This window comes from Trichoderma asperellum, chromosome 7, assembly GCF_020647865.1.
Source record: "Trichoderma asperellum chromosome 7, complete sequence".
Lineage (NCBI taxonomy): Eukaryota > Fungi > Ascomycota > Sordariomycetes > Hypocreales > Hypocreaceae > Trichoderma > Trichoderma asperellum.
The window spans coordinates 1,165,748-1,191,105 of record NC_089421.1 but is presented as its reverse complement, the minus strand read 5'-3'; the positions used below and the strand labels follow the sequence as shown (position 1 = coordinate 1,191,105).

Genomic DNA, 25,358 nt, shown 5'->3' with positions numbered 1-25,358 from the left:
AGATGATAACCGGACTCATAGAAATTGCAATTTGGCAATACAGAGATAATTATATATATTTGTTAATAGTATTTACAATGCATATAATATTGTACTTGACAGCTTTGTTTATTCTTGGCTGTTGTGCGCAAGATAAATGCTGCATCAAGGCCAATATGTTGTAACCCCTCCGTGTAAGTCAACCAACGGACGCACATTCTGACAGTTTGATTCGCCTCCAACTTTGACAGGGTAAGAACAGGGTATATGCGCTTAAATGAATGATATCACCAAAGAAAAGGGGGGGAATTCAAGAAATTAATCAAAATAGAAAAAAAGCTCTCACTCAGTCCTTTGGCTTATCCCAGTCGCCGCCACCGACAATATATCATGCGCACTGCTCTGTGTAAACGCCCTCGACACCATAATTCCTCCAGACTTCAACTCGTCCAACTCCACCGACATAGTCGCTGGTTGTGCGGAAACCTCTACAACAGTCTCGCCCCCCGTTCCCCCGGACAAACCATCGCTATTGTTGAGTTTCGCCCAGTCGTGGTGCTGCAAACTCCCCTTGTATCCTCCGCCTCGCCGTTCAGAACTGGATGCTGTTGCGACGCTCCTGGAATGCGTCACAGACTTAACGGTAGACTGGATTTTATCCTTGATTATGACCAGATGACGATATATCAGAGGAAGGTTTGCGCAGAGAATGGCACCGCAGGGTTCCCAGGCCGAGAGGATACCCAGCGAAGCCTCGTCCCCTTTGTAGAGTAAATGGGTTAGCGTTCAACACCTGGTAGCAAGACGAATAAGTTGACAATAAATATAACAGCAAAAACAGCAACTTACAAGTGAAATCTGTAGAGGCAACTCCAAACACAAACGACAGCCTGGCCGCACTAATCGCACATGTCGCCGCCCCAATCCCAAACATGAAGCACAGAATCACCCTCCTCTCCTTGGCCGCATGGAGCCCTAGAATCACCGGGATCGGCATTGAGAATATCCACAGATCCGTTACCATGTTGGTCACATTGGTAAAATACGTAAAGGCCTCCTTGTTGATGCATTTCCCCCGAGTTTCGCCCCACCACGCCTGGATGGGCTGACATCCAAAGCCCAGCACAACCTCCATAACGATAATCCAGGCGCAAACAAAACAGGCGGTGCTGATTACGAGAGTTCGAAATGTACGAGTGATAAAGATGCGGTAGTAGAGGGTCAAGACGGAGAGTTTGGTGAAGCCGATGGCGATGTCGTAGAAGTGACTGAAGATGTAGTCACCCTAAGAACAATTGTGAGTAATGAATAGATGGCTCTCGCTTACGATAGATGGAGAATGAGAGAATATGAGACTTTATGTACCTTGAGAAACATTTGCACATTGTGTTTGGGAATAGCTTGTATATGGCGCCCCAGTCCATACGGCGGTCCTTTTAAGTAATATCAGCACTGACTTTTTCTGATAGTTCGTATCGTTTTCACACACCATATATCAATCCTAGTGCACATTCAACCATGGCAACGAGCTTCAATCATTCTTCATCAGTATCCGTCTCGCCTCAAAACATTAAATATGAGAACCTCTTCTTTGCTTCGACATCAGCATCACGACCCTTGGAAACATACCGTCGCCCACAGCATAAGATAGTCTTCAAAGCCAAGCCGCCCCTGAGATGAAGACACTGCCCACACTCTCCATCCTGTGCTTAATGCCTCGAGTCCAATAGGAATCGAGTAGAAGGCTGTGACCAGCCCCGTCTTGGACTGGGCCAAATATTCCGGGCTGAAGGAGGTTGAATCTGTCGCCATCTCGGGTATGGAATTATGATGAATCGCAATCGCAATTGAATCTTTTTCCTCGACATGCGATGTGCTGATTCTTATCCAATGAGAGAGGGGTTGAGGGGGATAGACACGGAAAACAGCACAGTCAGACGTTGTGCTGAGTGGCTTCGGTTATTATCGTATCGGTTTGTATCGTCTCAGCAAGCCGTTCCAGACGCCGTGATGGATGCTCTACCCTCAAGCGAAATCGCAACCGGCAATCAAAGCATCAACAGCTCGTGATACCAGCGACAGCCCTCTGGCCGGAGCCGTGCCATGTGCCACTGATACTTGGACCATGCACATCAAACGCACAAGCAGCACATGGATATATTATATGTATAAAAAATAGAGTGACAGCAGCCAGATATGTGGAACCGAGCAATAGTCGCGACAGGGAAAACAGAAAAGATATAACAGATAAAAAAAAAAGGAACTGCCCCGGATCATGCGCAGTTCCATGGGCTGCAGCGAACCGCTCAAAAGAAAATTTACCCCATCAATCAATCTGGCTGGGCATGGATCTCGCCCGCCCTGCTTACCACACAGTCGATATCACACCCATTATGGCCCAATAATACGACTCTGATACCGCAAGCTATTTTCCCCATGGTAGCCACACACACCACTCGTTTCCCATCGAATAGTCTCGCCCATATGCAGAACAGGCACTAACGGCGCCTGTACGACCAACGATGTCAACCGCTTCGAGAGCTACCCACGGAGGATCATCCTCGCTTCTCCAGGGCGGTCCAAACCGTCCACTGAGCGCCGCGAATTTCAGACAAGCCGTCCAGCGGCTGCCAACCACATACCAGCGCTGGAAGACATGGAAAAGCCTTGGCGAAGCGCTGCAGGTCGTGCAGAGTGTGGAGAAGAAGATTGCCAGCTTGACAGGACCGACTCGTACCAGGAAAAGACTTACATCTGAAACTAGTCGAGGAACACACCTGGTGATGAAATGAGAACCAAAAAAAAAAAAAAAAAAAAAAAAAAAATAGGAAAATTATTCTACTTTCGTAAAAAAAAAAAAAAGATAGTATCCTATACTATCTCTCTCAACCCATGCGAAATAAAAAGAGTAAAGCTGAGTACTAAGCCATGTGTGATAGAAGCTTGGCACTGAGGAAGCAAGCAAGGATTCGAGATTCGTGAACCATGGCTTGTCTCGAGCCTGCGCGCTATACCAGGTGCAGAAATCATGGCTGTCATCAGGAAGCGTTAGCGGTATGAAATTGCAGAGTAGGATCCTTCTATCCCCAGACAGTCGTGTTGTCTGTGCTTGTGTATGCTCTGCAGAGAGTCATGTTCATACATTCATACAAGTATGTAATACCTATGCACAAGCATCCATCGCCTCAGTTACACCCAACAGAAATCCCTTTCCCCAAAAATGAAAAAGGGTAACTAAATCGAGAAGTTTATTTCATTTGCTAAATGCTACATCAAATATTGTCAATCTTTAACAGTTCCGCTACGCCTCCCTTTTCTCTAATCCCACTTCATCATCTCCCTCCACATCCCGATCATGCACTGCGCACAATTCTCACCTACGCCAGGGCCAAGTCCTATGCTCATGCAAGCATCTCCATCCTCATGGCCTATCAAACGGCAATAATGGCTGAAAACGTGCAAATCGAGGCTGGACATCCCGCAGCATGGGGAGCTGACTAGGGTTATTCTTGGCAGGTAGTCTACAGTGGAAAAACAAGAATACCACACGCCACGTTGGGATACCAGTGAGCATCATCAAAAGTGCAAAGTACTGTAAGAGCTTGCGTATCACTATTAGTACCACGGGGACAGAAAAACAGGGAATGCGAGGATTTGGGACACACGCGCCAATATTATGCACATCAATCATCAAGCGTCAATTCGTGTAGCAGGTGTTCATGTTATAGTTTTGTATGTACGCACCTATTCATTCTGCGCTCTCTGTTTTTCTGTCCGTCGCTTGAGTACACACCTACCGCTGCTAAAAAGTGCCGCTGAAGGAACAAGGGACTGAATGGGGGGCTGGCCTGGGCACTTATGCATGTAAGACAAGATGGCATGAGGCAGGGCTTGTTGGCGAACAAGGATACGAGGCAGAAGCAGTAATAACTGTCTCCTCCCGCCTTCACTTGAGTGGCCGCCACATCCCAAAGGTGTGCTCCCCATCAATCACCCATCACGGGAATGGAAAAAAGAAGGAAGGAAAGAAAAGACTTTGTTACGCCTCGGTGGGCATATACGAGACATGGTCCATTGACTTTTGGCGTTTTGCCTCGTTGCCACGTTGGACTGTCTGTTTCGTAGGATGACCTGAATCATCTCTATTTACTGCATGTTTGTTCAGGTGCAATCACACACCGAAGTTGTCTGCCAGGTTTTTCTTCTGTTTCGGGCTGAAAGCCTCCGAGTGGTGGAAGAGACATTTACAAAACTAGCACCTTCATGAACCCTGCTGCCGGCCATTTCGAGAATTACCGTCATCGCGGGCTCCAACAAGCTTCTCTATTGCCGGACTCTTATACTACTATTCAGCTGCCGTAAATTGCAATCCTTGCAGCCAGCTAGCAAGGATGTATAGAACGCCATAAGCGCAAGGGAACGGGCCGCTCGCTCTTAATCTTTCGGCCGTAACTCGCCATCGGCCGTGTCTCATGATACAAATGCTGCTACCTAGAAACAGCAAGTCATTTGCCGACAAAGTCCCCATCACGCGCAGCCTCCTACGGGCAGCCCAGCCACTGTGAAATACGAGCCGATGGTCCTATTTCCTCTTGCCCACGAGATATGTACTATGTGTATCTTGCATCAAAGTCATGCTTCTTCACCAGACCCAAGTCACCCGAATCATGAAGCCGGCGGAAAAATCACCAGCCACCCCAGTCTTCTCCAAAGCTGACACTGCCGTAAACTCCGATGCCTCAAATGACAAGCTGCTCCATCTGTCTGTCCCTGCAGATACAGTAGTCGAGAGATCACAGGCTGTTCTTTTCCAAAATGGAAAATGAAATTCAATCATACCGGCACCTCGTCATTTTCCTGACCCACCAACATCCTCATCTGCCTCGAAGCTTTGGAAATTATTTCACCATGAAGCACATGTCAGCAACACTAACAATATGCATCCCACATTATGGCGTGTATATTAATTCATAACAGTTGCCAGCGCCCAGCATTCAGCTCTCCCGGTCGCAGCTGAGGCGACCGGCATACACAGATTAATTATTTGTACTACCTACTATATTTGCGCTGCCAGGGCCTTTTTGTTTGACCCTCTTCCCCGGACCGCTTCGGCGAAGCCGCATCTTCGTCTCCCTGATTTGCGCATCTCAGCAGCGAACCTCAAATGCCATCCATGTCCGCCATACACGTATTCAGCTGTCTTTGCCCAATTTGTCTGCTGTTTCCGCCCTTTCCTCGGGTCCAATTTTTCATACACACAATATTAAAAGAGGACTTGAGAAATGCTAGAGTGCAGGATTGATCACGGATCGCCTAGTGCTCCCGATCCCGGATGCGTCGTCCATCTCGTTTCTCGAAACGCTTGAGGATAACTTGTATCCACCATGATCGATTCTCTTTGTGTTCTCTAACCAACAGTCAGCCACTTTCCAGAGACTTGTTCCAGTGTCTTAAAAATTGCTCTCTTTCTCTCTTGATGCTATTAATTAGTTTTTTTTTTTTTTTTTTTTTTTTAATTCTTGCTTTCCTTTACAGTATATAAACTATACGCAATAGAAAAGAAAGGTTTCAAGACTTGGGCGTAGAATCTCGCCACGATGAGGCGCGTTGCCAGCTCCTTCGTTCTCGCCCTGGCCATCGTCACAGACCACGCATCGGCCGCTCTTCCTTCAGGATCTACTCCATCCGCTACACGACCCGCCCCTCAAGTCGATCTGGGGTACGCCGTTTATGAAGGCGTTTACAACGAAACCTACAATTTGAACACCTGGAAAAGGTAAAAGTGCCAGTCTCAAGAGGGGTGAGACAGACCTCAGCAGCTTACTTACATGCTTCTGACGTAGCATCCGATATGCCGCTCCTCCAATCGGCAATCTACGATGGCAGGCTCCTCAACCACCACTCAATGCGACCACGCGAAATCGCATCGTTCCCGCGGTAGATCAACCTCCATGGTGTCCCCAGTCCGGCGCCTATGGCGTGCCCTCAGTATACGGCTTCAACTCCAACCTCGGTAATGAAGATTGCCTGTATCTTAATGTTTATGCGCCGCCTGCAGCTGAGAAGTTGCCCGTCCTTGTCTGGATCCGTAAGTTGTGAAACAAGGCTACATGCATATTCGAAGTTGTCCCAGCCAAAAAGCTAACCAATATGACAAGATGGCGGTGGCTATTCGGTCTTCTCTGCCACTTACAACCCCAGCTCCATGATAGATGACAACAGCAATGGCTTCATCACTGTTGAAATTCAGTACCGCCTTGGCGCCTTTGGCCAACTCGCCTCTGCTGACGTCCGGCGACACGGGAAGCTCAATGTTGGTTTATTAGACCAACGCTTCGCACTTGAGTGGGTGCAGAAATACATTTCCAAGTTTGGTGGTGATCCAACCCGTGTTACACTGGGCGGCGAATCATCTGGCGCAGGATCCGTCATGTATCAGTCTCTGGCATATGGGGGCGAAGATTTGGGACTTTTCACCAACGTGCGTAATTCAGGTCTCTTCTTCTCGTTGATGTTTATTGACCGTAATCAGATCATCTTGGCGAGCACATATGTCCCTCCCATTTACCAATTCAACGATTCCGTTCCCACCAGTAATTTCAACGACTTTGCTTCAGCCGCTGGATGTGGGGAGACTTCCCCTACAAAAAAGCATCATTCAAGTGTATTCGACTGCCTTGTTGCTGCCGACACAAAAGTCTTGCAAAATGCCAGTGGCCTTGTGTCAACTACAAACGGCTACTTTGGAAGCTTCTCCTGGCTACCTGTCATTGACCACGATATGATCCGATATCGACCTTCAGAACAGCTTCAACTTGGCTGGATCAGTGGCAAGCGCATCTTGATCGGAGTATGTATATGTACCCCCCTCTAACAGTAATCCTAATAAGCCATGACTCTCCATGCTGATAATCAGCTTTTCAACAGACCAATGCAAACGAAGGTGTTCCACTTACAAACCCCAACGTCACCACCAAATCAGAATTCGACGCCTTTATATCTTCCACTCTCCCACATCTCACCACCTCTGACATTTTTACTCTAAATCAGCTTTACGACACAGCCACCGCCCAGGCTGGCAACAACGGAACACGCTTCGACACGACGGGCGATGGTGGTCCCACGGCAAACACCGTCTCTGGTATGGCGACGGGCATCCAGCAAACAGCCTTCAACGTTGCCGCTGAATCCATCTTCCAATGCCCCTCGCAGTGGATAGCCGAAGCTTTCAGCTCAGGACGACAGGCGTGGAAGTATCAGTACTCACTCGACCCGGCATACCACGGGGCAGATCTCGGCGCCTACTTTGTCAGCACCAGTGGCCTGCCGAATCCCGGCTTTCAGCGAAGTTTCCACAGGATATGGGGCAACTTCATCATCAACGACACCCCAGTCATATGCGTAAAGGATGCAACTGGTGGAATGGCGAACGCCACGGTTCCTATCGACACCACCCATCCGGACCAGATATCCTGGCCGCAGTACAGCGCGCAAGACGCAACATTCATGAACTTCAACACCACAGGCGGAGAGGTGTCTCTGGTCACAGTTACAGAGGAGCTGAGTTACTATGTACGCACGGGAGCGGGCATCGTCAACACTTTTCGCCTTGCTAATGCTACGACTTGGGAAGGCGGGCGCGGCGATAGATGCAGATTTTGGCAGTCTATTGCACCTAGAGTGCCCAACTAAAGATGCCTCTAACCCAAAACAAAAAATTTATCAATCATTCTAGAATCTAGATCCTCTTATTCTAAGAGGGGGAGGGGGGGGGGGTGTAGTAAAGGGCCACCAACAGTTTTGTCTGTATATATTACCAAGGTCTAGGGCTAGCTATGAGCCCATGTACAAATAAATTATGGTAATAAAATGAACTATTTCTAATTTTTATCCACCTATGTGCTGCCAGATATATACATGTTACATTAAAATGCTCCCGAGCATTTTTTTAAGAAAATTCATACACAGGCATAAACATGTGTATCATGCTCCAGCCAACCTTTCTTGCCGTATTCTTTTCCAAACCCCATCAAAGTAAAACACAATAAAGAAGTAGTACCACTTTTGGTCAGCGTGTGCGTGAACAAGCACATTCTCGTAGGCCCATGTCGGATATACAGCGTCCGAGACCTGGGAGTCACGAGCCACATCAAAGGTTTGAGCGTCGCAAACAGCCAGAGGCCAGTCGAATAGAGGCCCCTTAAGAGGCTTCCAGATACTTGAGAACGGCCTTCATATGTTGTAAATTACCGAAACACGGGCTGAGTTGACTCACTTGATGATTTGCCAGCGATGCTGGAGAACTTCTTGTGCACGCTCTCCGGAAAGAGTTTGTAACATTCGCCTGCCTTCCTCGTGAGAGAAATCTGGCCACCCCGTCAATACTAGTGTGGCGTTCAAGGAAGGTCTGTGAAAAAACAAACCAATATGGACGAGCCTAGCTGGCTGTTGATCAACATATTCTGATCCAGTCGAAACTGGGAAAGTGGGATGCCGTCGCCGAACCTAGAATAAGTGTTGATATATCATCGCTTTCAACCGCTGTTGGCTTACCATACTGCATAGTCAATCACTTTAACATGAGGCGCTTGCAATAAAGCGCGAATATGCTTCTCTAATTCTGGCACATAAATGCTAGAAATCCTCTCGCCATCAGCGTAATCCTGGTAAGCCATCTCAGTGGGGAACGAAGCCAGTGTGAAGCCATTCTCTTCGATGGTGGGGTTCAGTGGCCTCGCATCGTGGACAGTTACGTCTACCATTTCCACCGTCAAATTATGACGCGGAGTGCCATCGTGTGGAGTGTATCGACAACTATAAGGCCTCACGGTCTCATACAGCTTGTCTCTCTTGAGGAAGCCAAGCTGGCTTTTAACATTTCTCGACATGGTGATGCTCAAAACGAAGAAAGGACATTGAAGGTAAGAAAGAAAAGATGCCTAGCTGGTCGACGACGCAAGAAATTAAAATTAAACACGTGCAGTGAAGTACTTTTACATGCACCTTCTATACATATGCAATCTTCGACCATCACATAACTCCATACATCTAAGCCTACCTAATAAGCATATCTATAGCAGTACCTCGATTTAGGCGCACATCACAGCATATGCGATTTGGCTTGAAAAACGTCGCCTACGATAGGAGGGTATTCCTCAAGATCCGCGTAGAATACAAATGCCCTGCAGTCAAGACTCTCCCTCAAGTTGCCTTTTCTAGCGTGCGGGTTGTGAAAACCAGAATGCGGACATCCTAGTTTCAGATATTAGCATTTCATGTAGCTTCAGTTCTTGTATCAGTCAAACATACCTGGCACTGCAGTCTCGTCGCTATCTGCACTCTTAAACATCAAAGCTTCCCAAGTATTCTGTTCTGGCACATAATACCATTGAAAATTCGGAGATGGGAAGATTTGCAGATTCTCCGTCACAAAGTCATCAAATACTATGTCTCCGGCAATGGTGTCCTTTGCAAAATCTACTGACCTCGAATCGCAAAGCCCTAGCGGCCAGTCATCGAGGGGGCCTTTTATCGGCTTCCATACGCTGCAATAGTCAAGTCAGACAATTTCCGCTTCCAATGCCTACATGACACTTACTTGATGGCTTGCCAGCGGCTTTTGAGAACTTCTTCGGCTCGATCTCCAAAAAGAACTCGTACGATGCGTTCGCCCTCTTTGGCAGTGAAGTCTAGGGCCCTGTCAGTCCCTTTCACCTCAAGACGGCAAAACAGTTGTCTCTCTGCCACGTAATTCTTACCAATGTGAGCCAACGCTGTCGGCTGATCGTACTGATACTCCTTGCCTGTTGAAACCGGAAAGCTTTCATGACGCTTTCTAACCTGCGAATATCAGCAAGACGAATCCAAAGCAACTCGTTGCCCCCTCATGCTTACAGCATAATCCAAAACATGCACATATTTTGCCCCCGTTTCAAGCTTCAAAGCTTGCTTCACTTCCGGGATATATACGCTTTGCACTCTCTCATTGTCCCAAAATTCATCATAGGTTAATTTGGAATGAATATTGATAATCTGAAAGCCACATTGCTCTATGCGAAATGGCCCTGCCCCTGGCTCCCGGATGCTCCTTACCGATATAGGATGCTTCACCTTGACATAATTACTCTGGGGAATGTCCTCTTCAGGCAGGTATCTCATACTGTACGGCTTTTCGGTGTCATATAACGGCACCCGATCAAGGTAATACATTGATGACTCAATTGTTGGTCCATGGTCCCCACCGCATTCGCTCTTAATATCTTGTTCTCCTTCCATTGTCGGGGCAGGATCTGTAGTCAAGAGAATATACTGATTGGGGCGAATCCTTTGTATAATGTCTCGATGATATTAGTGACAACACCATAGAAGATAAGTGCTAGCTGCTATTTTTGAAAGGCTTCCGACGTATTGAGAGCCATTTCAACATGTATTTGATTTTTTTAATCAGAATTAGCTACAGATCAGTTATAGCCAATGGCGTGATCTTTTCGATACCTGACATGTATTGCCAGCACATGCCGCATATTTGCTCGTATATGCAAGCAGGAAAGGTCGTGATACCGAAAATCAGCCTCATTGGTAGCCTGATTTACATATATTGAGTATCATGCCGCTCCATATGCTCGAATTTCCGGATCCAGTCCCAATCCCCGTCTCTAGTCCAGCCTGTGTAACCACATCCCCCTCACATAACAGAGTATATGTTGCAATCAGAATGGTATAGCCACATATATGAATACGGAGCCGAGTTGTATTTTTAATAACATTTGTTGTAAAATGCACGTTATCATTTGCGCAATTATTAACACAAGCGAACCTGCATAAATCATTATAATTATTTATGGGCTTGTTGCCCGGACTGCGAGCTGAATGCGTTTGCACCGTTATAGCAGTAAAAGTAGCTGTTTTGTAAAATGCGGGGCTACTTTCACTTTAAGTAAAAACAAAAAGAGGGAGAAGAATGAAGATGCTTGTTCCTGTCTTAAACCGACCTCTAGCCATTAAGAGAATGAGGTCAAAAGGCTTGATTCAAAAGGCTTGATTCATGTAGTTTTATAGCACTTTCTCGTGATGCTGTCCTAATAGCCAGCTATAGCAGAATCTACCTTGCAATATGTAAGAACTGGTTATAAACGATAAGAACTTTAATATTGGATTAAAGCTATAGCATACAAGAACTAAGCTTTGTTTAATCTTGTTTTAAGAGAAGAATCCATCTTCCTTTTATAGTACAAGGCATTTCTAAGCTTATTGTTCTGATAACATTTTCTTTGTCCTTCATCTACCTGCCTAGACACCTATTTTGGGTATGAGATAAGGTACCTCTACCTATGAACACCGGAAGTACCAGGAAATGTCACCGCAGCACGGTCGCCTTGGTGAACCTGATTCATTCTCACTTCTTTCAACAACAGGCGCTCGCAATCCAAACTGCCTCCTACCAGTCAGTCCGCCCTCCTCCCAAGCAGCCCAGCTGTCAATCTGCTTTGAAACGTCCTCCGCCCACGATGCTGAGATGCCTTCCCTGGCCTCGGCAGCTGCGGCTCGCGTCCTCGTCCAGCGACGACGCAGCTTCTGCCAGAAAGATGCCCCGGCCAGCGCCGAGCGCCGTGCAGATCGAGTCCAACATGGGCCCTGAAGGCTACATATTTGCGGTGTCCGAGAACCGATACATCGCCCCATCGTCGAAACGGGTAAGAACTTTGCAAGCTGCCGTCTTTAGCGTCGCGGGTTGATCTAATAGGTCGTCTTTCAGGACTCGGCGCTACCGAAATCGAGCGCGGTGGAGTTAAAGTTAGCAACTGTGTTTGACATCCCGCCAGACGGCCCCGCCAGCATCACCGACGAGTGGATACGCAAATGTCTCGACGAGTACAAGCACGACGATGTATTCAGCGAAGAGTTCCTCGTCTGCGTGGTATTCAATGCATCGCGCAAGCCCAGCGTATCGAGTGAAGCGATCGATCTCCTGAAAGAACATGGCATGAAGGAATACGTCGTCACCTCGTCAACCGACTACTTGCCCGGCCCGCATGTCATTGTGGACCAGCAGCTTAGAGAGGTGTGGAAGCTAGTGGACGATTCAAACGGCACCTGCATGGTCACCTTGAAACCACAAAGAGAGTAATGGATAATAGACGTCATCTTCCGCATCCGATAATCACAAACTAACAGTCTTTTCTTAGCCCATTGAGTGCACCTGAGCCATTTCTCATCGGCAGCCGAAACGGCCAGGCTCTCAGCTTTGCCATACCATCACGTATCAAGAACTATGCCCATCCTTCTCCGCTTGCAGGGCTGCGCGTCCTTGTTAAAGATAATATTGACTTGAATGGAATCAAGTCGTCTGTTGGCAACTATGCTTTCTACAAGACTTTTCCTCCAAAAGCAAAAAGCGCCCATTGTGTTCAGAAGCTAGTTGACAACGGCGCCGTCATCATTGGCAAAACGAAACTGACGTCTTTTGGAAATTGGGAGGAGCCTATGGAATACACCGACTACCAGGCTCCGTGGAATCCTAGGGCAGATGGATATCACACCCGGAGGGAGCAGTTCGGGTAGTGCTTCGGCCATTGTGGCCTATGACTGCCTCGATATTACTATTGGTACTGACAGTATGTTGTCCTGGAAAAACGTTTGGCAACTGAGATGGCAATAATCTGACAGACTCATTGATAGCTTGGGGTAGCGTCACCCGCCCTGCCCACTGGTGTGGATGTTTTGGCCTTCGCCCTAGCATTGGAGCCATCTCTGCAGAGGGAATTGAGCCATATGTGCAGTAAGCAAACGCCTCCTAAACAGCCTACACCAGACTAACCACTCCAGATCGTGGGATGTTCCCGGAATTCTCGCCAGAGATCTCGGCAAATGTAGAAATTTTGCGGCCGAATGGCTGACATTCGATCAGTTTGAGAAGACGCCAAAAGTATGTTGCCAGTGAACACGACCGTCACCACTAAGCTAACACGCACGCAGCAATTTTCTTCAATCATCTGGCCAACCGATTTTTGGAAAGTCATTGATCCCGACCAAGCTAGCAAAGCAAGATTATTCGCCCAGTCGGCGGCCGCGAAGCTAAATGTCAAGCTTGTAGACATGTCATTTGAAGAATGCTGGAATGCGTCGCCACCAACTGAGGATGCAACTTCGCTACCTACATTCATTAATCCTGTATGTCATTGTTACTCATACTTGTGCATACGTGTCCAAGGTCTAATATATACGAACAGGCTACCGAAGTCTTGGCGTATGATGTATACCATAACAGCGAGAATTTTCGCCTTCGGCATAGGGATTTGTTTGGGCGAGCGCCGTATAAAACGCTTCAAAATGAGCGAATCTGGTAAGACTTTGCAATATTCAACTGCAAAAACGCCACCTCTCTTCCTTTCTTTATTCTTTCTTCTTTCTTATGTAGATCTGATACTTATCTAGGTCTGCTGGAAAAAAAATTACTCGAGAGAAAAGAGACGAGGGATTCTAGCGAATAAACACGTACAGCAAGTGGTTCCAACAAACAGTACGGACCAAGGATAACACAGATGCGATTGTAATGCTGCCAATTGAGACAGCGGGACCCAGATACAGGGATGAATTCCCCGAGTGAGAAGAGTCCCATCCATCCAAGCTATTTCAGGGGAGTAAGCAGTCTGACTAGGCTCTAGGTTCCAGAGGCCGCCGCAAAGAGGCGTTAATGCTCTAGCTATTGGCCCCGTCACCAAATCACCAATCCTTGCCATCCCAAGTAAGATAGATACAAAGTCATGACAGAATGGAGTAGATATTGATGATGGGTAGTTGCCGAGATTCCGTATCATTCGAGAGTTAGCGGCCGGGAGGAGAAGTTGCCATTCGCAGTAGCACTTATGGGGACGCCAGGTATGATCATGGAGCCATGGTGTTGTGCCGACTTACCAACTCACTTACTTACCTCTTGTAGGCTCTGATTTGCAGTTGATTGATACTGCAATCCAAATCCTGTCGCACTTGAATCTTCCGACAGTTGTTCAAACCGGAAGATCCATGTATAACAAGCCCGACCAGTAATGCCGTGCATCATCCGACGAAACATGATATCTGCAAGGTTTGCCGAGGATCAAATTGAGTATCCAGAGAATAGTCGGTTAAACATATCGAAATACCAAAAAATTTCAAATCGCAGCAACGCGGGTCTTTTATCTCTACCATCACACCAATTACATGTGCTTGGAGTGCCCTGTATTGGCGAGCTCCATCCAATGCGGCGGAACACGCGCTAAGGAGCTGACATCCAGGCACATACATCTGCACCTCAAAATCGCCGATGGGGGCTCTCTCGGCGGACTCTCGTAATTCACAACAAGCCAATCGCCCACATCGCAAGCAGCTTCACGCTCCCAGTCTTTGGCCAATCCAAGCGTGCTCATTGTCTCTCCCTCAAGTGTGTACTTTTGCCGACTAGCCGCAGATTGCTCCCTCGCTAGCCGTGCGGCTTTCGTCGGCGCAGCTGTCTTTAGATCCAACCATGCGTAGAACTGCTCCCAGAGCCATCAAACAACAACAAATACACCAACTTGCAAGTGCTAGCATAACTCAGCAAACAAACCTTATCAACAGTCAAAGCCAATCAATCAACCGGCCCCCACGATCCCTTTTCTTCCTCAGGCGATCAACAACCCAGGGCTGAATAATGGCGGGAAAATACAGCGGTGGGAAGGGCCGATGCGTGGCTGGCCGATTCGGCTTCCGCCATCCATCATGGGTCAGGGATCCGTCATGGTTAGTGTGCATGCATGCCTACATCCGGTTCGGGATGATTGGATAATCTCTCAGACGCCGAAGAGGACAAGCTTCAATCTTCACTCAATCTCCCTTTGGCTTTGGACCCCATGGAGACTCCGCAGATTAGATTCGAGCCAGCCAGTCCTCGTAATCGCCCGGCGCCGGTCAGACCGAGAGCGTGGCTTGAAACTGTGGTGGCTGCGAGGAGAGCTGCACAGTAATAAATGGCAAGCGTTGCTATAACATCGCGACAAGATAGTATTATCAATCGTATCGGCAGTTGATACATTCTGCAAGGGGCGAAAAAAAAAAAAAAAAGGCCAGCCGACGCATCGCATCGCATCCTCTCCTATCTCACTCAAACCCATATCTAATACGTACTTGTAACAAAAAGAGAGTTGATGCCTTGCCGTCTTGTCGCAGGCACAGATGACGTCCCGTAATCCGAATCCTCCTTCGCGTTATTAAGCCGTCAGCTTACTTTTTTTTTTATCGTGTCGATTGGTCCCTGACCGGACGTTACGTTAGATTCGCTCCCAGTTAGCCAACGCTGGCGCCAAACTTAATAACGTAGACTTCCGAATCTCCGTTGTTCGGCCTTGGTGGCTCTCTTTGGGAGGGACCCTTTTTTTTTTTTTCTTTCCCAGACCCTTTTTCCTCTGGCGCGCATAAGCTCAGCCCAGCCGTGGAGAGAGAGAGAGAGCCTCTGCAGCGCGGAATATAAGATGCTCTAGTCTTCCTAGGACATATTTGTTTGGCGTATTTTTGCGTGTCCACCTGCTGCTAGTCGTTGGGGCTTCCCCATTTACTATCCATAAACTTGTTGCCATTGCTAGCCGACTGTGGCGCCGTCATCGGGTCTTTGCTGTCCTTCGTTTTTGCCAGAATTGAAATCGCAAATCGTCGTTCGACCTTCTCTTCATCCCGCATCCCGTTTTCTGACAACACCGAAAGAAAAGAAAAAAACGAAGCCTTTCGCCAGTTCGTCTTGCTATTGTCCAACAGCTGCGCGGGAGGCGAAGAGGTCATGTCCACCACCGTAGGGTAAGTTGCGCAAGACCTGCGCCGGTTTTCGGGTTGCGCCGGACTCTGGGGTTGGCGAGGGCCGTGCAATTCATTCATTCATTTTCAAATCCTTGGCTAACACGACTTTTCGATGCCAACAGTGGTTTCGCCGCAGGCGCTCTGGCGGCTTGCGGAGCCGTCACAGTCACTCACCCGGCCGAAGTGCTCAAGATCCGACAGCAGCTGCAGGGCGAGCTGCAGCTCAAAGGCGCGCAGCCGCAGTACTATCGCGGTCCGATCCACGGCATCAGCGTCATCGTCAAGAATGAGGGCATCAAGGGCATATACCGCGGTCTGGGCGCCGCCTACATCTACCAGGTGCTGCTCAACGGTTGCCGTCTCGGCTTCTACGAGCCCTTGAGAAAGTCGCTCGCCACGCTGTTCCTCAAGAACGAGAACGCGCAAAACATGGCCATCAACGTCTTTGCTGGCGCCTCCTCCGGAATCCTCGGTGCGGCTGCTGGCAGTCCCTTTTTCCTTGTCAAGACCCGTCTGCAGAGCTTCTCGCCCGTACGACCCGTCGGCACTCAGCACAACTACCGGAATGCCTGGGATGGACTGAAACAGATCTATCGCGGCGAGGGCTTCTTTGGCCTATACCGCGGCATCACTGCCGCCATGGTTCGAACTGGCTTCGGCTCCTCGGTACAGCTGCCCACATATTTCCTGGCCAAGAGGCAACTGGTCAAGCATGTCGGAATGGAGGAGGGCCCTGCTCTGCATCTTGCCAGCAGCAGCGTCAGCGGCTTCGTTGTTTGCTGCGTCATGCACCCCCCTGGTTAGTAGTCTTCCATTCAAACCATTTGCAAAGTCTTCCAAAGCTAACACGGCCGACTTAAGACACCATCATGTCTCGTCTGTACAACCAGCACGGTAACCTCTACAGCGGCATCTTCGACTGCCTCGGAAAGACGATTCGAACAGAAGGAATCTTCGCCATCTACAAGGGCTTCATCCCTCACCTAGCCCGAATCCTCCCCCACACCATCTTGACTCTCTCCTTGGCCGAACAGACTGCCAAGCTAGTCAGAAAGGTTGAACACCGCGTTCTGCCCATGCTAGGGTATGAGGAAGAGCGCCTCTAAAACTAAAACTCGAGAGAGCTTGCGTTACAAAAATTCCGGGGTTGAATACCCACTTTGTCGACCCTGTCATTTAAAACAGGCTTGATTTCATCGCGTACATTATCAGTATATGTTGTTACGTCTTTAGGACTGCGGTCTCTGGTTAATAGATCACGGGTATATTTCCGGGCATGTCCCAAATTTGGAAGAGGAGGGGGCACAAGGCATGGAGAATAGGGGAAAAGCTCATGGCGGCATGATTTTTGCACTGGAGTTGGTAGTCTTCATGAATAGATCTGAGCGCACTGGCGCTGCTGTATAATGGAATATTCACTTTATGCTTTTATCTTATTCCAAACTTTTTTTTTTTTGGGTTCAGTTTGTTTTTCTTTCGTTTTTTTTTTTTTTTTTTTTTTTTTTTTGTTTTCTTCTCTTCTTTCGCTATCCCCCCATAGAACGCTTGCATCCATAACACAGCTTCCCCTTGCTCTGTGTCAGGGAGCTATCTGCAGGGTCGTCTCCCAGCTCGCCAGCCCAGGTTGAATCGCCTTCCTCGTCCAGGGTTATGCCGCATAAACGGCAATACTGCGATGTTTCAAGCCTGTCCAGTTTGCCCGCAGTGCGAACAACATTGGTCACTATACCCGAGTAGGGACCCTCCACGCCGTCAAAATATCGGGCCATGACTTCTTCGATACTTTGATCCTTGTGAGAAACGACGCTTGACGATGCCTTGTCAGGAGAGGGAATAAGATCTTGGACAGAGGGCATGGTGCTAAGGTATGTGACGATTTCGTTTTTTAGAATCTCTCGTAAGGGGTAATATATGGGGAACTGAATCTTGGATTCTTCTTGACTTGATTCACCGGCGCTGGCCGGATCTGCGGTCCGGCGGTAGGTGCAGACTGCAAACAGTCCGTCGCTAATCTGCCAAGGAACCGCAAAGCCTCTGCCGTTAGCAACCTCAGACAGCGTCAGGCTAGCCAATGCAGTGGTGCTATGGCCAAATAGCAGGGCAGAGTACGACCTTTCCAGGGCCACGTGAAGGAGAAGATGGCGAATGAACAGCCTTAGACTGTCAGCACGTGAAGTCACCGAAGGGAGCGACGAAAAGAATTGCCGTAGCCGCTCAACATCGCTTCCGTCTCCAGGAATCGGTATCGTAGTCCAGTCAATTGTGTTGACGCTGAGAACTTTGCTTAAATGAACACACTCCAGTGAGACGTTGGGGAACTTCTCGCGGTATCTCGCAAGAAGCTTCTGGGCAGGGGTATCATGCGCATCGGCGGGGTGAGAGAGGTCTGTGTCAATGTGAACCACGAGGGGCTCAAAGGGCGATGATCCCTTCCTTGACGCCTGGTATTGCGCAGTCTTGTCAAGGATCTGAGTGAGTGCAGTCGAGGAGGGTCCAAAGGAAAGGCCAGCAACGTATCTCCTAGGCTCAGGCTTCGGAGACGCCCTGGTCTCTCGCTGCAGTACAGTGAACCGCTTGATGACCTTGGAGTCAACATATTCTCTGAAGCAGTTCCTAAATGGCGTTGAAAGTCAGCGTCAAAGGACTTGTATCACCGAATTACACAGAGTATATGTATATGTATGCTTGGCATCAAGGGGACTGGTATATTGTGAGACGTGTATATCCCCCAAAGCAGTGGTTTGACTCACTCGCAAGTCGCAACGTTTCGCAGCTCAAACTTTGCATCTGGCGCTTTGCAGCGCGAGCATGATGCCGCCATGGCAGACTCTCTCTTCTCTTGATATGGTGGATATGAACGACTGCCTTCTTGGTGTGGCTGAGGCTGCTCGCACGTCACTGGCTCCGTGCCGGCCGCGGCTTGTCAATATCTCAGCAGCTGGTTCTGTAGTTGTCGTTGGGTGATTTGGCATTAGGCAAATACCATACCAGGGCATGTATTCGCCAGATTTCCGCGCGTGTGGACAGCGAAACTGGTGGCGAGAATTTTTCTGCGGCTGCGGCTGGCTGGTCGCAAGTCGCTACTCAGGTAAGCAAGAATAGGCGACAGGTGCGACTAGGCGTCCGCTCCTGCTCCATGACCTGGACTTGTCGACTTGTTCCCCGTTTGTCCATCTTCGTTTCTCTTCGCATCTTAAAAAATCAATCTTGCCAACGAGAAGATATTTCATCTGATTCATCTATTTTCTTGCTGTTTCTATTCCGCCCCGGCTGCAGCGCTCAACGTCGCCCGAAAAATGGCTTTGCCAGGAAGCACCACTGCTCATTTCAGCCCCTGTCGGTAATTGCCCGCCCAACCATCTACCGAGACGATTCATGCGCCCATAGCTCATTATAGCGCTCGCTTCACGACAGCCTGGACCGACCGGAGCGCCCCTCCTGGTTATGCGAAAGCATTGATGCGCCCAAACACCTCAAGTTGCATATCGCGCCTAACGAGGATCGGCGCTGGGCGTCTCAGAACCATTACTAGCACTAACCTAGTTGCTGTGCTACTGCTACTAGGTACTACCAGCAGCACTATCGCCAGGCCAGGAGTATAGCAAAGAGAAAGGACGAGTGCACGACGAGTGCAGCATATCGAGAGAGCTCCAACCCGTCACAACAGCCACCGGGGCGCAGCGCACGCAGTTGCGACTGATTACGAACCTGTCACTGCTAAGCCTTGTGACGTCAAACGCCGCGACATCTTGGCCACATTGTGGCGTTGCTGATCGAATATCCGTCCCGCCAAACCCGCCCAGCTGGCTGCTCCAGGAAGCATTAATTTAACCGCCGGCGCGTTGGACTCGTGCAGCGTGAAGCAAACCAAACATAAGGCGCTGGCCAGTGCCGCGACCCTGTTTCCCTGTTTCTGTTTCATCGTCCCCTTTCACGCTGGCTGCTCTGTCGTTGGCGCTCCAGCCAATCACCGCACTGCTTATCCCTGCGCTTTCTGCGTTCGGCTCCCCAGCCAATGCAGCAAGGCGACTCATTCACCATCCACACACTCGACACGGCGCCTTTGAAGCTGAAACCGCAAACAGCTCCTCTAGCATTGTTCTTTCGCCTTTATTACATGTCGGCGAGCCAAAGCATGATTTATCATTCGGCCACGCGCCCATACCTGGAGGAAGGGATAATCGCTACTCATTCTTGTCAGCCTTACTTCTAGGCTTCCTCCGTTGCAAGTGGCCAGCGCTACCGTGGTGAGCCTACCAGCCAAGTACGAATACGGAATCTCGAGACGCCAGCACATCACCCGACTTGAAACTCGATATCGTGGCCGATCTAGCTGAAGCCACCTTTTTCCATTTACTATTTTCTGTCTCTGGCGCTTCGCCTCAGCATCGGCTGCCTCTACCCTGCCTTTCTAAACTTTATATACACTTTTGTTTACCCCTACGACTGCACGGTTCTGAACTCGATCGACATTCCCACAGCCCCTCAGCTCCACCAACCGACTTCCATCGAGACGCATATTCCGGCCTCGAAGAGCCAACTACAACGACTTTGACGCTTGCTTGATTCGCTGCGAGAGCAAACACATCCTTGCCAAGTATGGCAGCCCCTCAACAGGGAGCAACGAGACCACAGGAGGTCGATTTCGCTGCCCGCAGCTCCTGCGAAAACAATGCGCTTAACCGACGCAGTCGCTTACCCCTGGATACGTCGGTCGCTCCCGTGCACCAGAACGGGTGCTTTGAGATCGATCGTGTAATAAAGAGCGGATGTGTTCAGAAGCGCACCCAGAAGACAAAGGTACGCTGCGCGTCTTAGTACAATTTCTGCCCTTTTTTTTTTTTTTTTTTTTTTTTTTTTTTATCTCTGAGACTTGGCTTGACGTCTGCTAACGCGTTTCTTGTACTATCCATAGAACTGGAAGAGCGTTTACCTTGTTTTACGACCAAATGCCGTTTCTTTATACAAGGACGACAAGGAAGCCAAGCTCCGACATCAGATTTACCTGTCAGAACTCTCTGCCGTCGCCATCCTCAAGGACCCAAAGCACAAGCGAAAAAATCTATTTGGACTTTTTTCCGCCTCGAGAAATTTCCATTTTGCGGCCCCCACGCCGCAGGATGCGCAAGAATGGGTTGACTTGATCCGCAAGGTTGCCAGGCTCGACGAAGAAGAGGACGAAATGTATTTTGGCAGCCCGGTGGCGCATGGCATGTCGCCAACCGCGCCAGCACTCGAGAGCTGGGGAAACCACATAGACAATGCGCTTTCAAGCTCGCCCGAAAACCTGGGCCCCTTTGACCCTTCTGCGCCAAAATTCATGGGAGGACACCGTCGCTTATCATACACGCTGGAATCCTCTGGTCTATCTGGCAACGAAATGCTCTCGTACTCTGACTTTTCCGACAGCGAGGTTCAACGAAGCCATGGCGTATCCTTTGAGAATCTCGCCGTCAAACCGATTCCCGAAACAACAGCAACAAACGCGCAACCTCGACAGGCCGTCCTACCAGGCCAACGTCCAGAAACGTCCGCCCGCTCGGCGAGTCAAATAAGCGCCGTGACCGCTGAGCAGGAATCCGAACGGGTTATTTGGCAAGGCTCGCTCTGGATGCAGCGAACCAAACGCGGCGTACGTCAGTGGAAAAGCATGTGGGGAGTGCTGCGAGCGCGACAGCTCGTGCTGTACAAAGACGAGTCCGAATATGCTGCACAGGCCATCATCGAAGTGGCTGACGTTGTCAACGTTGTCGAAATCGACCCTGTCAGCAAGAGTAAGACGCACTGCCTCCAAATCATCACCGAGGAGAAAACGCACCGCTTCTGCGCGCCCGACGAGGAGTCTCTGGTGCTATTTCTTGGTGCATTCAAGAGTCTGCTGACCAAGAGGCGAACGATGGAAGCCCGCACGTTAGCGACCGTCGTGGTTAATCCTCCATCATCATAACGTTGGGTCGAAGCTCGTTTTCGCGAGAGCTTCTTACCTGCCTACTTTCGCTCACCATTTCATTTTCTGTCCTGTTTTTTTTTTTCTTTTGTCGTACGATCAATACCCTCTTCCTTTCGTAATTTTATATGACGAATTTATGACTCGACTATTATTCTTTATTATACCAAATTAGTCGCACTTACATGTCTTTTTCCTTTACTTTCATTTCATTTCATTCCCTGGCGCACACATACACACATCACAGCTTAGAATGGGCTTGTGGCTAATACAGGCGCATTGGTGGAGTTTTGAGACGCTCTTTCTTTGTCTTTCAGGGGGGCTTATCGCCGTTCTGAATGCGAGCAAGATAATAGCCTTAATAATTGGGGAGGGTAATGTCAACGTGTGGTTTGGTGGTTGGTTCGACCATTCTTTTTTTCAGCTATATATGCCGGGAATTTGTTGGTTTCAATTCCACACCAGAGATCAAAGAGCTTGTCTCTGACTCTTTCTTTTATTCATACTAGTTTTAGTTTTATGCATGCATGGGTATGCCTTTTGGGCATTCTTTATGCTCATATATTTGGAGCAAATTAATTTTCTTCTTTTCCCCTTTGTATGATAACAGGATGACGAAGAATGCTATGATGAATGTTATTTCGCCTTTTTTATTTTTTACAACACTTTGGTTTGGGCGTGCAACCGCGGCGATATGTATCAGATGGTCACTTGGGTACTATTTCCAACAGAGAACGGAGATAACATATATAATAATATGTACATTTAACATATATAATTAATCGAAACGTGAAACGTGTCGAGCTCATAATACTTTGAAAGCAGCACGGGTATATGTATATAACATACAGTCTTTTATCATGTTCCACCCCTCCCAATTTCCCTTCCAATTGCCCCAGACACCGGTGACCGTTCTTTTTGTTTCCCGATCGAATATCGACGCAAAAAGAATAAAGAACCGCAAGTAAAGATACATTCCTTCCCACAGTGGTCGATGAGGCGAGAACTGAGGAGTCCCAAGTAGAAAAGAGAACATAGTTCAAAGAAAACGAAACAACTCAAAAAAAGATTTCTCCAACCTTCTTTCCGCTCGGAGCATCGAGATATCAAGACAACGCAACTTTCCCCCATGCATGCACCCAAAATTTCAAATTCAAATCCAAATACCAAAAAGTGAAAAAATTCCAAAGCCATCGTTTTCTTACAATTTCTCCCATTGCTCTGTTCTGCCAAATTTCTTCTTAAGACGTCGTCTCATCCGGTTTGTCCAGTCCAAAAAAGGCAGTGTCAAAGTCACCGCCAGCATCCATAAGCTCAAAGGTGCTGTCGCGGTTGTTCATAAGGTCGTCAAAGGTATCGTCTCCGGAGCCACCTAGGCTAAAGTCAAAGTCCATTCCGTCGGCGGCTCCAGCATCGTTGCCGAAGAACTCTGTGTTGAGATTGGCTGAGGGATCAAGGGCTTCGATTTTTGGTTCTTCAACCTTTGCGGGAGCGTTGGCGTTGGGGATTGAGATGCTATGAGCGGCGGCTGAGATTGACGGCTGGTTGTTGTTATTGTTGTTATTGCCAGTAGATGGCTGGTCAGGTAAGAGGTTGTTGAGATTCAATATTTCATCCCCGCCATCAGCCGGGGCAAAGGTGGTTAGGTCGAAAAAGGGCTCCTTGGAAGACGTATTCTGGCCAGAAGCTTCGTTACTCGGCGGCGCGAGAGTGAATTCCATGTTGGTAAAGTTCATGCCGGAAGTCTCTGCCTTGGTGCGAGGCTGATTTGAGCTGGTGGTTTCAGGCAGCATGTCTATAGTCGGCTTGTGATCTCCAGCGGGCAGCCGAGAGGCGAATCCTGGGCTGGCCTTTCCGTTGATTCCATTCATGCCGCCGGGTGGTGGCGGTTGCGGTTGCTGGCCGTTGGACTCCCCGGCAGAGATATCCATGTGGTCGGCCTCTGAAAGATCAATGCTCATATTGGGGAATGGTGCCATAGGCTTCAAGTCTATGCTCTCTGCCATGGGCTCGTCCTTGAGCATGGGCTCAGGCGATGTGGATGGGATATCAATAGTTATGGACTGCTGAGGAGTAGTTTGTGTTTGGGCCAAGAGTTTCTTCTTCCTCTCTTGTAGCTCATTGAGATCTCTGAGTAAGACCGACTTGGCTTCAATCTAGCCGTGGGGACAAACAAAGAGAGTAAGCGATGAATAGCCAAAGAAAACAACAAAGAAGCAAGGGCTCGGAGAATAGGGGGAGGTGAGTGTGTGAATGAACAGAGACTGGGGGGTTGCTTACAATTTCCTCTTCAAGCTCGTCCAGCGCGTTGTGGAAGAGCCGAATGGTCTCTGGCAGCTTGGATTGTGAAGTGCCAGGGATATGTGTCAGATTCCCGCGAGAGTCTTTACGCGATGCCCGCAGGGCCTTTCCAGTTTGCACGAGCTTTGGTGGCGAGATGGTTGATTAGCTGGTGATGAAGAGAATGAAATAAGAACAGCAAGATGATGAAATAAGCCGCGAGAAGCTGAATGGTACGCAAGCATGGCTAGACTTACAACATCGTTGATGAGTGACTGGAGGGCGTCTAACGGCTCCTGTTTTGGAGCCGAGGCCGGGACTGAGTTGGACGTCGCCATGCTGCCGGATAATCAGAGAGCACAGCAGCGAGAAGCCTGGATCAGCAGAGAGGCGTCGAAGACATGCACACGCATCCGCAGCAGGATGTCGGAGGACTGCGGCTCTGTGTTGGATGGGCAACCCGAAGGCGGCCAGGAGAGGTCGCGAGCGAGGCTGAAGGGCGGCTTTCGGCGCTGCCTCTCGGGCTGAGTTTTGCTGGGGCTGACAAAGAAAAGGGCCAATGGGACGGGCAGCCGCGCCAGATCAGGCAGTGCCGCAAGACGATGGAAATGCACAGCAGGGAGAGCGTTTCCAGAGTCCGGGTGCGGGTGCGGGCATGCAGGCAGTACTTATAAGAGGAGGATGTTTGCCCTGGAATTGTGTCGATGGGCTGACATGCCGCATCTTTGGCAACAAGGGGGTGAGTTTGCGGTGGCTTGCGCCAAAAGCTTGAGGCCCGGCGCTGGAGAGCCCTGGAGAGACTTGGGGAGGAGAGGGTAGACGTGTGGCTGAGATGCGATGGGGCAGGTACTAAGTACATGTCTACATGCCGATCCTGCGCGGAAAGCAGCGGCAGCTGGCAGCGCGGCAAGTATCCTCTACTCCGCGCATCTGCCGTTTCCGCCATGCCCTGGGCGATATCTGCGCCAAGGCGATAGCTGTGTGGCTCAGGCAGCTGCTCTGGACGCGGATTGGCCCAGCTTCCCCCGCATATTGCTGACTTGAAAAACGGCTAATAGATCTTGAGGAAAACTTCCGTAGGCTGGTTTCTGCTGCTGCTAGTAGTAGTAGCGGGCAGCGGCCGGCTAATTCTTTAGTGGAATGGCAGTGTCTGTTGGGGAGTAGTTGATAACGTCTTGTTGCATAGAGGCACATGTACTATTAGTCTAGGTACCATATATCAGAGAGTGGGCTACCGTACAGGAAATCTTGCTGCACGAGGTGCTCGTTTGGTATTCGGCTTGACGGCAATGTCCATTCTGAGCGGCCGGTGGCAAGCTGAACTCCCACAGGAACCCATCTATACAGG

General features: G+C 49.1%; 11 protein-coding genes across 14 annotated transcripts; 6 read left to right on the top strand and 5 right to left on the bottom strand.

The window, feature by feature from the left end:
• Positions 1-32: 32 nt before the first annotated feature.
• On the bottom strand, positions 33-2,241 carry TrAFT101_011165 (uncharacterized protein). 3 transcript variants are annotated; one of them, XM_024908791.2, is made up of 5 exons: positions 1,609-2,241; positions 1,469-1,508; positions 1,345-1,412; positions 829-1,264; positions 33-740 (listed from the first exon to the last, which is right to left on the bottom strand). In XM_024908791.2, exons 1-5 carry the CDS (start codon positions 1,789-1,791, stop codon positions 322-324), a joined length of 1,146 nt encoding a protein of 381 aa, XP_024757120.1. In that variant the 5' UTR covers positions 1,792-2,241; the 3' UTR covers positions 33-321. The 3 variants fall into 3 exon arrangements, with proteins under 3 accessions (XP_024757120.1, XP_065985299.1, XP_065985300.1); XM_066129169.1 differs by having other exon boundaries at positions 1,469-2,241; XM_066129170.1 differs by lacking the exon at positions 1,609-2,241 and having other exon boundaries at positions 1,345-1,487.
• A 2,524-nt stretch (positions 2,242-4,765) lies between these two features.
• On the top strand, positions 4,766-7,741 carry TrAFT101_011164 (uncharacterized protein). Of its 2 annotated transcripts, XM_024902103.2 has the most exons (6): positions 4,766-4,898; positions 4,957-5,755; positions 5,823-6,067; positions 6,138-6,460; positions 6,512-6,829; positions 6,907-7,741. In XM_024902103.2, the coding sequence occupies exons 2-6, from the start codon at positions 5,577-5,579 to the stop codon at positions 7,669-7,671; spliced, it is 1,830 nt and encodes a 609-aa protein (XP_024757119.2). In that variant the 5' UTR covers positions 4,766-4,898; positions 4,957-5,576; the 3' UTR covers positions 7,672-7,741. The 2 variants fall into 2 exon arrangements, with proteins under 2 accessions (XP_024757119.2, XP_065985298.1); XM_066129168.1 differs by lacking the exon at positions 4,766-4,898 and having other exon boundaries at positions 5,494-6,067.
• Positions 7,742-8,528: 787 nt separating this feature from the next.
• Positions 8,529-8,867, bottom strand: TrAFT101_011163 (uncharacterized protein; the record flags this gene model as incomplete). The annotated part of the gene is made up of 1 exon (XM_024904410.2): positions 8,529-8,867. One exon carries the CDS (start codon positions 8,865-8,867, stop codon positions 8,529-8,531), a length of 339 nt encoding a protein of 112 aa, XP_024757118.2.
• A 58-nt stretch (positions 8,868-8,925) lies between these two features.
• Positions 8,926-10,363, bottom strand: TrAFT101_011162 (uncharacterized protein). Its single transcript, XM_066129167.1, has 5 exons — positions 9,874-10,363; positions 9,738-9,819; positions 9,578-9,668; positions 9,289-9,524; positions 8,926-9,231 (listed from the first exon to the last, which is right to left on the bottom strand). The coding sequence occupies exons 1-5, from the start codon at positions 10,252-10,254 to the stop codon at positions 9,080-9,082; spliced, it is 942 nt and encodes a 313-aa protein (XP_065985297.1). The 5' UTR covers positions 10,255-10,363; the 3' UTR covers positions 8,926-9,079.
• Positions 10,364-11,486: 1,123 nt separating this feature from the next.
• On the top strand, positions 11,487-12,106 carry TrAFT101_011161 (uncharacterized protein; the record flags this gene model as incomplete). Its single annotated transcript, XM_066129166.1, has 2 exons — positions 11,487-11,672; positions 11,735-12,106. The coding sequence occupies 2 exons, from the start codon at positions 11,487-11,489 to the stop codon at positions 12,104-12,106; spliced, it is 558 nt and encodes a 185-aa protein (XP_065985296.1).
• A 399-nt stretch (positions 12,107-12,505) lies between these two features.
• On the top strand, positions 12,506-13,462 carry TrAFT101_011160 (uncharacterized protein; the record flags this gene model as incomplete). Its single annotated transcript, XM_066129165.1, has 6 exons — positions 12,506-12,593; positions 12,658-12,757; positions 12,805-12,904; positions 12,955-13,149; positions 13,209-13,321; positions 13,414-13,462. 6 exons carry the CDS (start codon positions 12,506-12,508, stop codon positions 13,460-13,462), a joined length of 645 nt encoding a protein of 214 aa, XP_065985295.1.
• Positions 13,463-13,531: 69 nt separating this feature from the next.
• Positions 13,532-14,025, top strand: TrAFT101_011159 (uncharacterized protein; the record flags this gene model as incomplete). Its single annotated transcript, XM_066129164.1, has 4 exons — positions 13,532-13,581; positions 13,644-13,723; positions 13,777-13,857; positions 13,919-14,025. 4 exons carry the CDS (start codon positions 13,532-13,534, stop codon positions 14,023-14,025), a joined length of 318 nt encoding a protein of 105 aa, XP_065985294.1.
• Positions 14,026-15,766: 1,741 nt separating this feature from the next.
• TrAFT101_011158 (uncharacterized protein) lies at positions 15,767-16,889 on the top strand (the record flags this gene model as incomplete). The annotated part of the gene is made up of 3 exons (XM_066129163.1): positions 15,767-15,783; positions 15,906-16,582; positions 16,645-16,889. 3 exons carry the CDS (start codon positions 15,767-15,769, stop codon positions 16,887-16,889), a joined length of 939 nt encoding a protein of 312 aa, XP_065985293.1.
• Positions 16,890-17,307: 418 nt separating this feature from the next.
• On the bottom strand, positions 17,308-19,587 carry TrAFT101_011157 (uncharacterized protein). Its single transcript, XM_024908790.2, has 2 exons — positions 18,534-19,587; positions 17,308-18,396 (listed from the first exon to the last, which is right to left on the bottom strand). Exons 1-2 carry the CDS (start codon positions 18,602-18,604, stop codon positions 17,310-17,312), a joined length of 1,158 nt encoding a protein of 385 aa, XP_024757113.1. The 5' UTR covers positions 18,605-19,587; the 3' UTR covers positions 17,308-17,309.
• Positions 19,588-20,382: 795 nt separating this feature from the next.
• TrAFT101_011156 (uncharacterized protein) lies at positions 20,383-21,730 on the top strand (the record flags this gene model as incomplete). The annotated part of the gene is made up of 2 exons (XM_024910208.1): positions 20,383-20,583; positions 20,699-21,730. The coding sequence occupies 2 exons, from the start codon at positions 20,383-20,385 to the stop codon at positions 21,728-21,730; spliced, it is 1,233 nt and encodes a 410-aa protein (XP_024757112.1).
• A 710-nt stretch (positions 21,731-22,440) lies between these two features.
• TrAFT101_011155 (uncharacterized protein) lies at positions 22,441-24,737 on the bottom strand. The gene is made up of 3 exons (XM_024910207.2): positions 24,268-24,737; positions 24,011-24,154; positions 22,441-23,886 (listed from the first exon to the last, which is right to left on the bottom strand). Exons 1-3 carry the CDS (start codon positions 24,346-24,348, stop codon positions 22,972-22,974), a joined length of 1,140 nt encoding a protein of 379 aa, XP_024757111.1. The 5' UTR covers positions 24,349-24,737; the 3' UTR covers positions 22,441-22,971.
• Positions 24,738-25,358: the final 621 nt, after the last annotated feature.

What these genes read in the sequence shown, in the direction of transcription:
- TrAFT101_011165 (XM_024908791.2), bottom strand. Translation starts at nt 1,791, where the DNA reads ATGGCGACAGATTCAACCTCCTTCAGCCCGGAATATTTGGCCCAGTCC. An exon ending in ATCTTATGCTGTGGGCGACG is followed by an intron (nt 1,509 to 1,608) that starts GTATGTTTCCAA and finishes GAATGATTGAAG; the next exon opens with CTCGTTGCCATGGTTGAATG. An exon ending in ATGTGCAAATGTTTCTCAAG is followed by an intron (nt 1,265 to 1,344) that starts GTACATAAAGTC and finishes AATTGTTCTTAG; the next exon opens with GGTGACTACATCTTCAGTCA.
- TrAFT101_011164 (XM_024902103.2), top strand. Translation starts at nt 5,577, where the DNA reads ATGAGGCGCGTTGCCAGCTCCTTCGTTCTCGCCCTGGCCATCGTCACA. An exon ending in AATTTGAACACCTGGAAAAG is followed by an intron (nt 5,756 to 5,822) that starts GTAAAAGTGCCA and finishes CTTCTGACGTAG; the next exon opens with CATCCGATATGCCGCTCCTC. An exon ending in ATTTGGGACTTTTCACCAAC is followed by an intron (nt 6,461 to 6,511) that starts GTGCGTAATTCA and finishes GACCGTAATCAG; the next exon opens with ATCATCTTGGCGAGCACATA.
- TrAFT101_011162 (XM_066129167.1), bottom strand. Translation starts at nt 10,254, where the DNA reads ATGGAAGGAGAACAAGATATTAAGAGCGAATGCGGTGGGGACCATGGA. An exon ending in AGCCGCTGGCAAGCCATCAA is followed by an intron (nt 9,525 to 9,577) that starts GTAAGTGTCATG and finishes TGACTATTGCAG; the next exon opens with CGTATGGAAGCCGATAAAAG. An exon ending in CGACGAGACTGCAGTGCCAG is followed by an intron (nt 9,232 to 9,288) that starts GTATGTTTGACT and finishes ATCTGAAACTAG; the next exon opens with GATGTCCGCATTCTGGTTTT.
- TrAFT101_011157 (XM_024908790.2), bottom strand. Translation starts at nt 18,604, where the DNA reads ATGGCGGCATCATGCTCGCGCTGCAAAGCGCCAGATGCAAAGTTTGAG. An exon ending in CGAAACGTTGCGACTTGCGA is followed by an intron (nt 18,397 to 18,533) that starts GTGAGTCAAACC and finishes AACGCCATTTAG; the next exon opens with GAACTGCTTCAGAGAATATG.
- TrAFT101_011155 (XM_024910207.2), bottom strand. Translation starts at nt 24,348, where the DNA reads ATGGCGACGTCCAACTCAGTCCCGGCCTCGGCTCCAAAACAGGAGCCG. An exon ending in AGTCACTCATCAACGATGTT is followed by an intron (nt 24,155 to 24,267) that starts GTAAGTCTAGCC and finishes TCGCCACCAAAG; the next exon opens with CTCGTGCAAACTGGAAAGGC. An exon ending in ACGAGCTTGAAGAGGAAATT is followed by an intron (nt 23,887 to 24,010) that starts GTAAGCAACCCC and finishes CCCCACGGCTAG; the next exon opens with ATTGAAGCCAAGTCGGTCTT.